The 17,532-nt window shown below is 48.7% G+C and overlaps 1 protein-coding gene across 1 annotated transcript; it reads left to right on the top strand.

The window, feature by feature from the left end:
- Positions 1 to 11,152: 11,152 nt before the first annotated feature.
- On the top strand, positions 11,153 to 12,785 carry LOC109740845 (ethylene-response factor C3). Its single transcript, XM_020299892.4, has one exon. The coding sequence runs from the start codon at positions 11,159 to 11,161 to the stop codon at positions 11,996 to 11,998; it is 840 nt and encodes a 279-aa protein (XP_020155481.1). The 5' UTR covers positions 11,153 to 11,158; the 3' UTR covers positions 11,999 to 12,785.
- Positions 12,786 to 17,532: the final 4,747 nt, after the last annotated feature.

Raw genomic sequence — 17,532 nt, 5'->3', positions numbered from 1 at the left:
TGCAAACTAAAATAAAAGGCAATAAAAATAGCTAAGTGTTGGAAGATTAATATGATGGAAAATAGACCCGGGGGCCATAGGTTTCACTAGTGGCTTCTCTCAAGAGCATAAGTATTACGGTGGGTGAACAAATTACTGTTGAGCAATTGACGGAATTGAGCATAGTTATGAGAATATCTAGGTATGATCATGTATATAGGCATCACGTCCGAGACAAGTAGACCGACTCATGCCTGCATCTACTACTATTACTCCACACATCGACCGCTATCCAGCATGCATCTAGAGTATTAAGTTCATAAGAACAGAGTAATGCTTTAGGTAAGATGACATGATGTAGAGGGATAAACTCATGCAATACGATATAAACCCCATCTTGTTATCCTCGATGGCAACAATACAATACGTGCCTTGCTGCCCCTACTGTCACTGGGAAAGGACACCGAAAGATTGAACCCAAAGCTAAGCACTTCTCCCATTGCAAGAAAGATCAATCTAGTAGGCCAAACCAAACTGATAATTCGAAGAGACTTGCAAAGATAACCAATCATACTTAAAAGAATTCAGAGAAGATTCAAATATTGTTCATAGATAAACTTGATCATAAACCCACAATTCATCGGTCTCAACAAACACACCGCAAAAGAAGATTACATCGAATAGATCTCCACAAGAGAGGGGTAGAACATTGTATTGAGATCCAAAAAGATAGAAGAAGCCATCTAGCTAATAACTATGGACCCGAAGGTCTGAGGTAAACTACTCACACATCATCAGAGAGGCTATGGTGTTGATGTAGAAGCCCTCCGTGATTGATGCCCCCTCCGGCGGAGCTCCGGAAAAGGCCCCAAGATGGATCTCACGGGTACAGAAGGTTGCGGCGGTGGAATTAGGTTTTTGGCTCCGTATCTGGTAGTTTGGGGTACGTAGGTATATATAGGAGGAAGAAATACGTCGGTGGAGCAACTTGGGGCCCACGAGGATGGAGGGTGTGCCCAGGGGGGTAGGCGCGCCCCCCTACCTCGTGCCTTCCTGGTTGATGTCTTGACGTAGGGTCCAAGTCCTCTGGATCACGTTCGTTCCAAAAATCGCTCCCGAAGGTTTCATTCCGTTTGGACTCCGTTTGATATTCTTTTTCTGCGAAACTCTGAAATAGGCAAAAACAGCAATTCTGGGCTGGGCCTCCGGTTAATAGGTTAGTCCCAAAAATAATATAAAAGTGTATAATAAAGCCCATTAATGTCCAAAACAGAATATAATATAGCATGGAACAATAAAAAATTAAAGATAAGTTGGAGACGTATCATTAGCTTCTTCTTTTTCCTTTCTTTGAGCCACCGGCTGCTGATCAGGTCGGCTTCTAGCTTCTGAATTCTGCCTTACTTGCTTTTTGTCTGAGCAGACTTCTTCCCTGGCCACTCTGGCGCCGCCAACCAGGCTATTGAGGCTTATCGTGAGGAACGGAGGGCGGAAGGTGGGCCGATCGCTGCCGACGCCCCCCGGAGCCTTAGCGAGCAGCTTCTCAGCATCCAAGACCGGCTTCGGCTGGCTCATCGGATGCTACGTCGTCTTCAGCGTGTCGGGGCCCAGGCGATCTCCGCCCTTTGGCCAGACATGCCGGCTGCGCGCACTCCCAGTCGGACTGCCGACTGGCTGGAGGTGGCAGCCGGCCGCCTTGAGGCTTGGAAGGGTTCCTCAGCCCGAGCTGGAGCGCGCCGGGCTTTGGAGTTCGTCAAGGCATGGTACCCTGGGCTAAGTCTAGCCCAGTTGACCACGTTTCGACAGGAGGCCCAAGAGGAGCTGGTGGCGGTGGAGCGTGATTTTGTCAGGCGGGCCGCGGCGATCGCCGAGTACACCAACACCAGCATCTTCGTTCCTGAGCTGGCCGGGAACGGTGCCGAGGCGCCACCAGAGTGGTTTGGGCTGAACCCAGAGGACGACAAGGACTCAGCCGAGATGATCGACTCCAGCGACGAGGGAGAAGACGAGGAGGACGAGGAAGGCGGAGAAGATGCGCCAGAGGTCGGAGCGGATGGCCAGCCTCTGCTTGACCGCGCCTCGAACAACGAGCCGTGCTCGAGTGCGCCGACTGCTGCTGGAGGTGACCAAGTGGAGACTGACCAGCCATCCACTGCACCAACTGGCACCATCGACTGCGCCAACCAGCCGGGCCCCTCTGCTGCTCCCTAGGCCGTCGTTTTATCTTTATTTTTCCTGCTTTATCGGTCTCGACAAACTTTGTTAAATTTGCACAATTGCACCCGCGGGGTGTATTTCAAACTCTGTTGAATGCTGGCCAAGGGCCTTTTGCTATGTAAATATTCTTCCACACAAGTTGTGCTCTTGCCGAATTCTGACTTTCTTTGCTTTCTCCTCCTTGGCTTTTTTCCTTTGCCGCTCTCCTTTGGGTGCCGTCTTGCCAGCCAAACAGCCGCTCTGCGGACTGCGGCTGGGTCAAGTACTTAGCTACTTTTGGGAGGGCAAATACTTAGCCGACTAGAGCGTTTAGCAATTTAAGTAGAAGCCGGCCGGCCGGCTGCTCAGCAGCCGGTCGATGAGGCGAGAAGCCGGCTTGAACTATGTGCATGCTTTGGGTCCTTAGCCATTTTTCATGCGGACACCCTTTCTGCCTTTAGCTCCTGCCCACCGGACAGTCGCTCTGCGAGCTGCGGCTTTGGCAGGAGAAGGTTGAGGTGCCAACACACTACTTGTCCGGCTGCAAGAAGCATCACATAGTGCAAAGCGACGAGCCCCCGGGCCGACTGGTCGAACCCGGTGCTAGGTGGAGTAATGAAATAACATAATCATAGGCATAATACTTATCATATAGATAAAAGAGGGTAGCCCCCGAGCTCTTCTCAGGGGACCGGAGTCTTCGTACTTAATACAAAAGGTAGCGTGGTACATACTACATCAACTGTAAAATCTTCGAAGGAGGTTGGCATCCGTCTCCTTGCCGGAGTCGTCTCTCTTGCGTGCTCTGGGCTTCTGAGCATCGATCAGGTAGTAGGAGTCGTTGCCCAAAACTTTGCTGATGATGAAAGGGCCTTCCCAAGGTGCTGAGAGCTTGTGCTGGCCGGCTGTTTGCTAGATCAGCCGGAGCACAAGGTCTCCTTCTTGGAAAGATCTTGGCTTGACCTTCCGGTTGTAGTATCGGCGTAGATTCTGCTGGTAGATGGTGGACCGGCTGAGTGCCAACAGCCGGCCCTCTTCCAGCAGATCGACACCATCTTCTCTTGCTTCTTTAGCCTCCTCTTCGGTGTACATGGTCACTCGAGGGGAGTCAAATTCTATGTCCGTCGGGATGACGGCTTCGGCACCGTAGACGAGGAAGAAAGGCGTGAAGCCGGTTGACTTGTTCGGAGTTGTGCGCAAGCTCCAGAGGACGGCCGGCAGCTCGTCGAGCCAGCAGCCAGCCGAACGCTCCAGTGGTTCGACCAGTCAGGGCTTGATGCCGGACAAAATGAGGCCGTTTGCTCGCTCCACTTGGCCGTTTGACTGCGGATGGGCAACGGATGCTAAGTCCAGTCGGATGCCCTGCGTCGCGCAGAAACGAGCCAAGGCGCCTTTGGCAAAGTTCGTGCCGTTGTCGGTGATGATGCTGTGTGGTATGCCATACCGAATGGTGATGTCAGCGATGAAAGTCACAGCAGTCGGACCATTCAACTTCTTAATTGGCTTTGCTTCTATCCACTTGGTGAATTTGTCCACGGCGACAAGCAGATGAGTCATGCCGCCGCGTGCTGTCTTGAATGGTCCCACCATGTCCAGTCCCCAGACGGCAAAGGGCCAGGCAATGGGGATGGTCTTGAGTGCGGAAGCCGGCAGATGTGGCTTGGAGCGGAACTTCTGGCACCCTTTGCATTTCTGGACCAAGTCTTTGGCATCTTCTAGGGCAGTCGGCCAGAAAAAACCATGGCGGAAAGCTTTGGCAACGAGTGCTCTTGAAGCCGCGTGGTGACCATACTCGCCTTGGTGGATATCTTTGAGGATTGCTTGGCCTTTCTCTGGTTCCACGCAGCGCTGGTACACGCCAGTGACACTGCGCCTCACAAGTACTTTGTTGACAATGGTGTACGCTGCTGCCCGGCGTTGCACTTGCCGAGCCGAGATCTCATCAGTCGGCAGCTCTTTGTTCACCAGAAAGTTGAGGATGGGCCATGCCCATGAAGGTGCTGCTATTTCTTCGATTGCCAGAACTGCAACTTGCACGAGGCGGTTGGGCTGGGAGGCGGCAGGTTAGAGTCGGCGGCCGCCTGCTGCGTTGATGAAGTCCCCGGGCCGACTGCCGCAGTCCCCGGGCCGGGTTCTGAAGTCCCCGGGCCGGGTGCGACTGCTGCAGCCCCCGAGCCGCTTGCCGAAGTCCCCGAGCCGACTGTTGTAGTCCCCAAGTCGGATCCGACTGCTTCGGGAGGAGCCGGCATGAAGATGGAATCTGATTCAGGTGATGGCTTAACAGACGGCTTGAGGAGGCGCTGTAGGGCGACGTCGGCTGGTATTGCTTGCCGGGTGGAGCCGATCCATGCCAAGGCATCTGCTTGCTCATTGTCATTCTAGGCACATGGAGGAACTCGCACCCTTCAAAGTATCCACTGAGTTGTTGTACGAGGAAGCGGTAGCTTGCCATATTTGCATCCTTGGCGTCCCAATCGCCCGACGACTGTTGGACCACCAAGTCGGAGTCACCGTAGCACAGGATCCAGCGAATGCCGAGTTCTTGGCAAGCCGGAGCCCGTGTATAAGTGCTTCGTATTCTGCTACATTGTTGGAGGCGGCAAAATGAATTTGCAACACATATCTGAGCTTGTCTCCTTTGGGAGAGGTGAGAACGATGCCGGATCCCAGACCGGTGTGCATCTTGGAACCATCAAAGTGCATCTGCCAATGGGTGGAGTCCGGTGCTGGCGGTAGGTACTGGGTCTCGGCCCAGTCGACGAGGAAGACGGCCAGTGCTTGGGACTTGATGGCGGTGCGAGGTTGGTAGTAGATGGTGTAGGGGGCCAAATCTATGGCCCATTTGGCCACTCGGCCCGAAGCATCTCGGCTTCCAATGATCTCGGCAAGTGGAGCAGTGCAGGCAACAGTGATTGGGTGCTCTTGAAAGTACGGCTTCAGCTTCTTGGCGGCGAAGTGCATGCCGTAGCACATCTTCTGATAGTGGGGGTAGTTCTGCTTGGAGGCGGACAACACTTCACTCAGGTAATAGACCGGCCTTTGTATTGGTAATGCCTTGCCGTCTTCCTTGCGCTCCACAACTATGACTGTGCTGACCACCCAGCTGGTGGCGGCGATGTAGAGAAGCATGGGCTCCTTAGCAGCCGGAGCCGCCAGGACAGGCGTAGTGGTCAACATCTTCTTGAGCTGGAGAAAAGCTTCATCCGCCTTGTCGTTCCACTCGAAAAAAGTGGTCTTCTTCATAAGCTGGTACAGGGGAAGAGCCTTCTCGCCCAGCCGACTCATGAAACGGTTGATGGATGCCAAGCAGACGGTGAATTTTTGCACATCCAGCAGTCGGTGGGTATCTCCATCCTCTCGATGGCCTTGATCTTCACAGGGTTGCACTTTATGCCGCGCTCTGAGACCAGGAAGCCAAGAAGCTGGCCGGCTGGTACTCCAAAGACACATTTCTCCGGGTTGAGCTTGATTTGAAAACGGCGCAAATTTTCAAAGGTTTCCTTGAGGTCCTCTAGCAGTGCGCCACGCTTCTCTGTCTTAACCACAATGTCGTCCACATAGACGTGGGCGTTCTTGCCGAGTTGCTTGAGGAGGCACTTCTGCATGCAACACTGAAACGTGGCGCCGACATTCCTCAAGCCGAATGTCATGGTGAGGTAGCAGAAGGCTCCGAATGGTGTGATAAAGGCGGTCTTCAACCTGTCGGCCGGGTTCAGCTTGATCTGATGATACCCTGAGTATGCATCCAAAAAGCTCAACAGCTCGCATCCGGCTGTGGAGTCTATCACTTGGTCAATTCTAGGCAAAGCAAATGGATCTTTGGGGCAAGCTTTGTTGAGGTTGGTGTAATCAATACACATGCGCCACTGTTTATTCTTCTTCAGTACAAGGACTGGGTTGGCTAACCATTCTGGGAAGAACACTTCCATAATGAAGCCGGCTGCTAGAAGCCGGGCTATCTCTTCCCCAACAACTCTTCTCTTCTCTTCTGACAGGCGGCGCAAAGACTGCCTGACCGGCTTGGCATCAGATCGGACATGTAATTTGTGCTCGGTGAAATCCGTCGGGACACCCGGCATGTCCTTAGGAGACCATGCAAAGTGTCCCGATTCTCACAGAGGAAATCGACGAGCTCGCTTTCCTATTTGCTGTCAAGGTTCGCACCAATGACAGCGTGCCTCTCCGGGTGCTCCGGGTCCAAGGGTATCTTCTTCGTTTCCTTGGCCGGCTTGAACGAGCCCTCAGCTTCCGACTCCTTGGGGTTTGGCGACATTTCCGGCTGCTTGCCTGCCATTGCCACAACCCGGTCAAGGAGCAGCTTCTCTGCTGCGATCACGAGGGACTCGGCTAGCCGGCTACTGTCTTCTGCACAGGCGGACGACTTCTTGTAGTCCCCAGTTATGGTTAGGATTCCCTTGGTGCTTGGCATCTTCATCTTGAGGTAAGCATAGTGGGCGACCGCCATGAACTTGGCCAGAGCAGGCCGGCCAAGTAGCGCATGGTAGGGGCTCTCGAGGTCCACCACCTCAAACCAGAATGGCTCTCGGCGGAAGTGATCCTTGTCCCCAAAGAGGACATCTATCTGGGTCTTGCCGATTGGTGAGCAGGAAAGGCCAGGAACTATACCATGGAATACAGTCGGACTGGGCTGAAGCTGCCTTTGCTTGATTCCCAACTTCTCCATAGTGTCTCGGTATAGGATGTTCATGCTGCTGCCGCCAACTATCAGAACTCGGGAGAAGCGAGCAGCCCGCCTCTCTGTTGCGAAGGTGGCATCCAAGACCAGGGCATAAGAACCAGGAGAGGGCATCACCTCCGGGTGGTCAGCTCTGCTCCATCTGATGGGCTTCTCAGACCAATGCATGAACTCGGGGGTCTCTGATGCCACATCATGTACTTCTTTTTGCCGCTGTCGTCTGCTGTGCTTATCGTCAGCCACGCTGGTGAACACGACATAAGCTCCATGCTCTTCAGGATATTCATCTTGTATTGCGCCAACTGGCCGAACCGCCGGCTGCTGAGGACGAGGAGGTGGCGGGTCGGCAGGCAGAGGAGGCAGGAGTTCGTCGCCCTTGGCGATCCTGGTGAGCCAGTGGCACTTCCGAGTGGTGTGGTTGGACGGCTTCGCGCCGCTGTGGAACTTGCAGGGTGCATCGAGGGTCTGCTCGTATGAGAAGGAGGGCAGCCAGTTGGGCTTGTCGTAACGCTAATGACGCATGCTTGGTCGGGGGAGGCGTGGCTACAGTCCCGCCGTCTGGTGGGAGATCATTGTAGCCACATCGTGTCTCATCTGGTTAATGGCGCGCGGACTTCGAGGGAAGAGTAGGCCGTCTGCTAGAGGCCGGCCTCCCTCGAGTCCGGCTGGCCAGGCCCTGCCGCCCTCCGGGCTCTCGCTGCCTGGTAGGGCCCGCCTCCTGCAGGCCGTACCGACAGGCCGTCGTGGGAACAGGGTTCCACCTGACAGGGATGACGTCGAGGGTGGAGTGGCAACAGTGCCGCGCCGCGCGGAGATCTCCGCCTTACGGGGCACTGTGGTCGCGCCTTGCCCTGGATATGGGGTGATGGGCTGCACTGTAGCCTCATCCTATCTTGTATTCTTAATGGGGCGCAGACTTTGAGAGCGTTGTGGGCCGCCTGCTAGGAGTCGGCCTGTCTTGGGGCCGTCTCCTGGAGCTTGGTCGTCTTCTGGCAGCCGGCCGCTCGAGCCAGTCGGCCCCCAGAAGGCGGCGCTTCATCCTTGATGCTTGAGGGGCGCAGCCGGCCCAATGTCTTGAAACGCTCAGGGACTCGGGTTAGGCTACCCATGGCCCATTACTCCGACATAAGTCCCATACTGTTTATGTCAACAAACTCCAAAACATAAGGGGCCTATCATTGCACCAACAGGGCCCAGAGATACCTTTCCGTCATACGGAATGACAAATCCCAATCTCGATCCATGCCAACTCAATAGACACCTTCGGAGATACCTGTAGAGCACCTCTATGATCACCTAGTTATGAAGTGACGTTTGATACACACAAGGCATTCCTCCGGAGTCCGGGAGTTGCATGATCTCATGGTCGAAGGAACATGTATTTGACATCAAGAAAGCAGTAGCAATAAACTGAACGATCATATGTTATGCTAACCAATGAGTCTTGACCATCACATCATTCTCCTAATGATGTGTTCCCTTTTGTCAAACGACAACTCATGTCTATGGTCAGGAAACCTTAACCATCTTTGATCAACGAGCTAGTCTAGTAGAGGCTTACTAGGGACTTGGTATTTGTGTATGTATCCACACATGTATAAGTTTCTGATCAATACATTTATAGCATGAACAATAAACCTTTATCATGATTAAGGAAATATAATAATAACCACTTTAATATTGCCTCTAAGGCATATTTGCAACATCATTAGCCATTAATGGCAATATTCGAGTGATTTCCTCAGAATTTTTAAGATTATCCTGTTCAAACAATGGTGTGATGAGCGTAAAAAAAACACTCATCAACCTCCCCAAGCTTAAACCTTGATCGTCCTCGAACAAGAAAGATAGTAACCCAACCGTAAGGAACTCGGTTGTTTAAACCGAAATGACGAGAAGGTTTTGGTTCACTTAGGATCAGTATGCCTAGACAGTCCTCCGCTTTTTCACCTAAAAACTTAGTATAGCTGTAGCAGTGGCATGGTTATTATGCAAGTGTTAGCGAAGTAAAGATAAGCAGCATAAAGCTCATGCTAATCTAGACAAAATAATAAAGTAGTTTTCATTCTATTTCCTCTGGTTAATACTTGCTCATCATGGAACGCACAGAAGAGGATTTTCTTTCTTGAGCAATGAAAACATAAGTTACGGGAGTGAAAGGCTGCTACACCCGTAGGAGTAGTTGGATTTCCCTGAAGAGGGAGGGTGATGTAGCACAATAGCAAAAGGTATTTTCTCAATTAAGAACCAAGGTTTATCGAACTAGTAGGAGGCACCACACTAACAATGTTAGCAGTACCCGCACTCAAACATCTAAGATTTCTTGCACCCAACAAAGGCAAGGGGGTCGCCACTCCCCTTGTTCTTGCTAGTTACAATATTAAATGTAGATAGTGATAGGCAAAGTAGAAAAAACAATAAAGAGCAATTGTAGAAGCTTTTGTATTAATGCAGAATAGACCCGGGGGGCATATGTTCACTACTGGTATCTCTCTCGAAAGCATATAGAGGCATGGTAGACAAATTACTGCTGGACAATTGACAGAATAGCGCACATTATAACTATGATCATTCATGGCATAATCTCACATAGGCATCACGTCCATGGTAACTAGACCGTTAATCCAACTGCATCTACTACTATTACTCCACCCCAAGACCGTTATGCAGCATGCATTTCAAAGTATTAAGTTCATGACAAACAGAGCAACGCAATAAGAAAGATGACATAATGTAGACAATAAGAGATCAATCAATATGACGAAACCCCGTCGTTTTACCCTTGGTAGCAACAATACAATGCGTGCCTTTGCCCTTTTGTCACTGGGCAAGATCACCGCAAGATTGAACCCACTGCTATTCACCACTCCCTTCAAAGACCTACTCATCTATCTTGGACAAAGAAGACTCATATATCGGAAAGCATACATACCTAATAAAATTACACAAGAGAAAGACTTCAATAGAATCAATATAAATCAATGAATAATGTGATCATAAATCCATAATTCATCGAATCCCAACAAACATGCCACAAGAATTACATCGAATAGATCTCCGAAGAGATCGTTGCATTGACGATCGAGAGAGAGAGAGAGAGAGAGAGAGAGAGAGAGAAAGAGAGAGAGAGAGTCATTTGGCTACTACCATGGACCCGTAGGTCCTGAAAGAAACTACTCAAACATCATCGTGGAGGCAACAAGGTTGATGAAGATAGCCTCCCCAATGAGTCCCCTCACCGGTAGAGTAGCGGAACAGGGCTCCAGATGTTATCGCTTCGGAACAGAGGCTTGTGACGACGATAAAATGTTTCGGGTCTCGCTTCAAGGGTTTCTGAATATGTGGGAATACTTTGTGTTAAAAAGATGGCGGATGACAAGACTATATAATTTTGTAGGGATAGCGTTCTTTAGCATTTTTATTTTGAAAGACATGATTATTTGTTGGTATGCCTAAGTATTAATGTCTTTATGTCAAACTATAGACTATTGCTTTGAATCATTCGGATCTAAATATTCATACCATAAAAGAAAGATTACATGGTGAACATGTTATATAGCATTCCACATTAAAAAAATTGTTTTTATCATTTGCCTACTCGAGAACGAGCAGGAATTAAGCTTGGGATGCTTGACACGTCTTCAACGTATCTATAATTTTTTGTCATTCCATGCTATTATAGTATTAATCTTGGATGTTTAATATGCAAATATACACAAATCTAGCGCCGAGTGCCCGAGTCGTTCTTCACTTTTGCAACATACGTTATGTTGCAGAATTTTTTTGCAACAGAGGTCATGTGCAGAAAATATTTGTAACAAAGGTTATGTTGTAGATTTATTTTTTTGCAACAGAGATTATGTAGCAGTTTTTTTTTGCAACAGAGCTTGTGTTACAGTTTTTTTTAATAACAGAGTTTATGCTGCAAAAGACATTAACTGCACCGTATTTCGGAAACATGAACGATGTTGCAAAATCTTGAATTGCGGTGCGTGGCACTAGACTGATACATGGTTGGCTCTCGACGCTGCGGACGTGGAGCATAGAGTCGGCCAGATGATTCTAATCATTTTCCACAAATTATTCGTATCATCATAAATACAATAGGATATATCGCTATCACAATTATCTGTTAGGGAAGGAAACCAGGAAACAGAGCATTTTCCTATAATTCCAGCTCTGCCCTCCCCTGCTTCATTCATTCTCAACGAACGAGGAAGCCAGCCGCCACCGGTACCAGTATAAAACCCATGGAGGCGCACTTCCAGAACTTCCAACTCGACATCTATGTCTGATCCAAGCAGCACAGCTTCCTCTTATTCCACGTCGCCCCGGCTCACCACCGGCGTCATCAACTTCTTGGCGCGCCGCGCCATGACCACGCAGAACCACCACAGAGCAGCAGCATCCCTCCACTCGCCAGGCTCCTCCACCGGCTCCGCCGACACTGCGCCATGGCACCACCACGCCCCGGCCACGCCGCCGCCTCTGCTCCCGTTCGACGCCAGCGACGCCGACGAGATGCTCCTGCTCGACATGCTCTCCCAGCACCAGCAGGAGGCCATGCACACCGCGTCAGCGCCCATTCCCACCACGACGGCGGCAACGGCCGTGAAGCGAGAGGCCAGCGAAGAGGAGGAGGTCAAGGTGGCCGTCGGCGGCAGTGGGCGCGCGTTCCGCGGGGTGCGGAAGCGGCCGTGGGGCAAGTTCGCGGCGGAGATCCGGGACTCGACGCGCGACGGCGTCCGGGTGTGGCTGGGCACGTTCGACAGCCCGGAGGAGGCGGCGCTCGCGTACGACCAGGCCGCCTTCGCCATGCGGGGCGGCGCCGCCGTGCTCAATTTCCCCGCCGACCATGTCCGGCGCTCGCTCGAGGGCGCAGGGGACGACGTGTGCGGCCGCGCCGACGGGTTGTCACCCGTGCTGGCGCTGAAGCGGCGCCACTCCATGCATAGGCGGGCGTCTACAACACGAAAGACTTGCAGGGCCGTACGGACGGGCCGGCCGGAGGGCGTGATGGAGCTTGAGGACCTCGGCGCAGAATACCTCGAGGAGCTGCTCGGCGCCTCCGACGACATGACGACCTCGGCCTCCAGTTCATGGTGCTCGAGTCATCACTCCATCTGATTCTGAAATCTGCATCCAGAAAAATGGCGATGGCTAGAAGACGATGGATTGATCACTGTTTGTGTTTTTCTTTCTTGCCTGTTGTTGTTGGTCGTCCGGTCTCGTTCGTTCCAGAGTTCAGCTGGACTAGATAGCTATCTTCGAGCATTAGGTTCTTTAGCATTGAGGAATGGTTGTGGAAATCGTCGGTTGTGTACGTTTTGAAGCGTCAATATTTGGGTTTGAATTCAGTCAGAACTGATGGTTCCTTCACATCATCTTAAGAGACGCTCATGACATGACATTGGCGCCAAGCTTGTACTTCTCTGGACCAGTGTGGGCTCTCTCCTGATATGAAAAGGGAATATAATGCAGTTTTGGTGTGTTTTTTAACATAGTACAGATGCAGGCGTTCATACATGAGCTTTTTTACCGTACCCTGGTACTCCCATGGCATTAACCGGAGTACCAAACATATCTGGCCGTCCATGATGAAGGGTAACTTAGACATTTTATGAATGGTATTTTGGGATTTCCATAATAGAGGCCGATCGTTCAGTTTGGAAGAAAAAGGCTGTCGATCGATCCTACATTCAGCGGTGAGGCCGTCAAAAAAAAAAAGGCTTCGCCGCCGCCAGCCAGATTCAAGATTTCTCTTCACTCCATCAGAATTGTTGTCGTCGCCCGTGGCAATCTGCACCTAGGATGTCTCCATTGATTCTCCGCTGGTGCATCCTCTAGTGAAAAGCCTGAGACCTGTCTATCCATCCGCTGCATTCCTCCAGGTCCAGGATGCATTACTGGGCTTCACAAATCCGTCCATTATGTTCAGAGATTAGAACGTGCCAACGTCCGATCTGATTGTGGAGGACACAAGCATGGCGGCAGCGGCAGGCGGAGCAGATCGCAGTGGCGGCGGCGTTCACGGACGGAAACGAGAGCAGTACGAACCAGAGGTTACGGTGGGAATATCAAAATACCACCAAGAGAAATAACCATAAAATGATTGGCGCGATTACTGTTTTGCCCCTTAGATCAAGGTACTCCGTGACTCTTCGAGTCAGTACTCCGTGGAACAAAAGATGGAGTATCGGATCATACTGGCCATTGGATTGCCAGAAATAGACGGCTTATATTAATTTAAGGGTACTGTAAAAGAGCCCTGATACATACGTATATATAGGCATCGCTATAAACGCATGCTCACATACTCTACCATTATAACATTTTCCAGAGACTGAACCAGCACATCATCTTGAGATTGGCGAAGTTACCACGCCAGAAAAGTGCGAGCACCTGTGTCAAGTCTAGGACTTGAACCTGGTGGGCTAGTTTCATTACAAGGAAGCTGACCATCTGAGCTAGGCTCAATTCCCGTTAAGTTTTGGTGTTGACGTTGCCAGGTAAAATCCAAACATGTTGGTGATCGATGTGCGGGCATGTAGTCACGTGTATATAATACATAATAAACAACTATTAGTGATGTTGTATGGGCATTCAAGTTAATGACTACAATGATCACTTTTTGAAACTAGTAAGCTCTTTTTTGGTTCATAGGAAAGAAATATTATAGAAATAGAAAGTTATAGCAAATAAGATGTCACACATTTCAATTCATATAGATAGAGACATGTCATTTGGTTCGTAGGATCTGAATTTTTTTCATCAGATCTAAGTAAATTATTTTCTTTGAGATGTGAAAGATAGGAATCAATCCTAAACATGAAAAAGAATCCATTTCTACAAATCAATGGGCTCAAATGATTTTTTTCCTATAGAATTCCTACAAAATTTCTGTAAATCAAAGGAAGCTTATTTGTAGCGACATATGGTACTTAATATATGGCCATAGGCCTTTTCCAAGAAAAAAAGAGGCCCAAGTGGATGCATCACGGTATCCTTTATCATCTTTCTTGTTTAATCTTGTTGTAGATGTTTTTATCAGAATACACGTTAAAGCTATTACACACAATCTTATTTCTGGGCTGCTTGAGGTTTTTATTCTCGAGGTGTTATCCATCTATAATATCTAGATGGTACCCTTAATTTCCCGAAGAATGAAGGGATATTGCTCATTGAAACATAGTTGATAGTTTTGTTTAGACACAGCTGTTACGAGGATTAATTTCCATAAAAATTGACCTAGTCATTAATATTGAAGAAATGGCATTTCTATTTTTGATCAGTTTTTTTTGGATATGCCAACTAGTAAGTGACAGGGAAGATGGGTTCCATGACAAATCACCTTTTTACAATTGATACACTTTCAAAATTTATCTTGGTTCTAACTAAGTTAGACAAATGTAATCTACAACATCTCTAGTACACTATTTATTAGACTATTAGCATTGTAGAGCCCCCTTTAGAGAGATATTTCAAGATACTAAATAGGCATAAACATAACTACTCAATAGATGAATGTGAATTTCACATCTATTTGATTTGCCTACATTTGATCGGATTCCAGTCAACAAAATGTTTCAATGTAAACTTTTAAAAGCAACATAATTCCAACATGATGTTCTATGTTGTTTGAGCTTCGGTAAAGGTTACATAATTGAAAATATTTTTTTGAATATTTCACAATAAATCATTAAATTGCTTAGTCCCTACGTTGCATTGAACCAAAGCATCAAGTGAGGAGGAGTGGAACAATTCACTAATACTTAAATTAATAACTTAGAACAACGTATCAAAAGTGGACTGTAGTTGTCGCCAACGAAACTCATACTTGTTTTTTTACAGGAAAGTAAGGATACCCATTTTATCATCATGTGATAAGCAATCCAAACAATTCAAAGAAAAAGGTCATCGGTTGGTATACTGTAAAAGAGAGATAATATAAAAGAAAAACATATGAGAATCATAATAGTACCTGTTGGGGAACGTAGTAATTTCAAAAAATTTCCTACGCACACGCAAGATCATGGTGATGCATAGCAAAGAGAGGGGAGAGTGTTGTCCACGTACCCTCGTAGACCGACAGCGGAAGCGTTATCACAACGCGGTTGATGTAGTCGTACGTCTTCACGATCCGACCGATCAAGTACCGAACGCACGGCACCTCCGAAGTTCTACACACGTTCAGCTCGATGACGTCCCTCGAACTCCGATCCAGCCGAGTGTTGAGGGAGAGTTTTGTCAGCACGACGGCATGGTGACGATGATGATGTTCCACCGACGCAGGGCTTCGCCTAAGCTCCGCGACGGTATTATCGAGGTGTAATCTGGTGGAGGGGGGCACCGCACACGGCTAAAATATCATATATCAAGTGTGTTTAGAGGTGCCCCCCTGCCCCCGTATATAAAGGAGCAAGGGGGAGGCCGGCTGCCTATGGGCGCGCCAAGGAGAGGGGGGGAGTCCTCCTCCTAGTAGGAGTAGGACTCCCCTTTCCTAGTCCTACTAGGAAAAGAAGGGGGGAAGGAAAGAGAGGGAGAGGGAGAGGGAAAGGGGGCTGCGCCCCCCTCTCCTAGTCCAACTAGGACTCCTCCTGGGAGGGGGCGCACCACTTCCTGGCTGCTGCCCTCTCTCTCCCCTCAAGGCCCACTAAGGCCCAATACTTCCCCGGGGGGTTCCGGTAACCCTCCGGCACTCCGGTTTAATCCGAAACTTCTCCGGAACACTTCCGGTGTCCGAATATAGTCGTCCAATATATCAATCTTTACGTCTCGACCATTTCGAGACTCCTCGTCATGTCCGTGATCACATCCGGGACTCCGAACAACCTTCGGTACATCAAAACATATAAACTCATAATAAAACTGTCATCGTAACTTTAAGCGTGCGGACCCTTTGGGTTCGAGAACTATGTAGACATGACCGAGACACCTCTCCGGTCAATAACCAATAGCGGGACCTGGATGCCCATATTGGCTCCCACATATTCTACGAAGATCTTTATCGGTCAGACCGCATAACAACATACGTTGTTCCCTTTGTCATCGGTATGTTACTTGCCCGAGATTCGATCGTCGGTATCTCGATACCTAGTTCAATCTCGTTACCGGCAAGTCTCTTTACTCGTTCCGTAATACATCCTGCAACTAACTCATTAGTCACAATGCTTGCAAGGCTTATAGTGATGTGCATTACCGAGTGGGCCCAGAGATACCTCTCCGACAATCGGAGTGACAAATCCTAATCTCGAAATACGCCAACCCAACAAGTACCTTTGGAGACACCTGTAGAGCACCTTTATAATCACCCAGTTACGTTGTGACGTTTGGTAGCACACAAAGTGTTCCTCCGGTAAACGGGAGTTGCATAATCTCATAGTCATAGGAACATGTATAAGTCATGAAGAAAGCAATAGCAACATACTAAACGATCGGGTGCTAAGCTAACGTAATGGGTCATGTCAATCACGTCATTCTCCTAATGAGGTGATCCCGTTAATCAAATGACAACTCATGTCTATGGCTAGGAAACATAACCATCTTTGATTAACGAGCTAGTCAAGCAGAGGCATACTAGTGACACTCTGTTTGTCTATGTATTCACACATGTATTATGTTTCCGGTTAATACAATTCTAGCATGAATAATAAACATTTATCATGATATAAGGAAATATATAATACTTTATTATTGCCTCTAGGGCATATTTCCTTCAGTCTCCCACTTGCACTAGAGTCAATAATCTAGATTACATAGTAATGATTCTTACACCCATGGAGTCTTGGTGCTGATCATGTTTTGCTCGTGGAAGAGGCTTAGTCAACGGATCTGCTACATTCAGATCCGCATGTATCTTGCAAATTTCTATGTCTCCCACCTGGACTAAATCCCGGATGGAATTGAAGCGTCTTCTGATGTGCTTGGTTCTCTTGTGAAATCTGGATTCCTTTGCTAAGGCAATTGCACCAGTATTATCACAAAAGATTTTCATTGGTCCCGATGTACTAGGTATGACACCTAGATCGGATATGAACTCCTTCATCCAGACTCCTTCATTCGCTGCTTCCGAAGCAGCTATGTATTCCGCTTCACACGTAGATCCCTCCACGACACTTTGCTTGGAACTGCACCAACTGACAGCTCCACCGTTCAATGTAAATACGTATCCGGTTTGCGATTTCGAATCGTCCGGATCAGTGTCAAAGCTTGCATCAATGTAACCCCTTACGATGAGCTCTTTGTCACCTCCATATACGAGAAACATATCCTTAGTCCTTTTCAGGTATTTCAGGATGTTCTTGACCGCTGTCCAGTGATCCACTCCTGGATTACTTTGGTACCTCCCTGCTAAACTTATAGCTAGGGACACATCAGGTCTGGTACACAACATTGCATACATGATAGAGCCTATGGCTGAAGCATAGGGAACATCTTTCATTTTCTCTCTATCTTCTGCAGTGGTCGGGCATTGAGTCTTACTCAATCTCACACCTTGTAGTACAGGCAAGAACCCTTTCTTTGCTTGATCCATTTTGAACTTCTTCAAAACTTTGTCAAGGTATGTGCTTTGTGAAAGTCCAATTAAGCGTCTTGATCTATCTCTATAGATCTTAATGCCTAATATATATGCAGCTTCACCGAGGTCTTTCATTGAAAAA

The sequence above is a fragment of the Aegilops tauschii genome, chromosome 2 (assembly GCF_002575655.3).
Source record: "Aegilops tauschii subsp. strangulata cultivar AL8/78 chromosome 2, Aet v6.0, whole genome shotgun sequence".
NCBI lineage: Eukaryota > Viridiplantae > Streptophyta > Magnoliopsida > Poales > Poaceae > Aegilops > Aegilops tauschii.
The sequence above is the reverse complement of the archived record's forward strand: the minus strand, read 5'-3'. Positions and strand labels throughout refer to the sequence as shown.

Bases quoted from the DNA above. Each gene is read 5' to 3' on its own strand.
- LOC109740845 (XM_020299892.4), top strand. From the start codon at position 11,159: ATGTCTGATCCAAGCAGCACAGCTTCCTCTTATTCCACGTCGCCCCGG.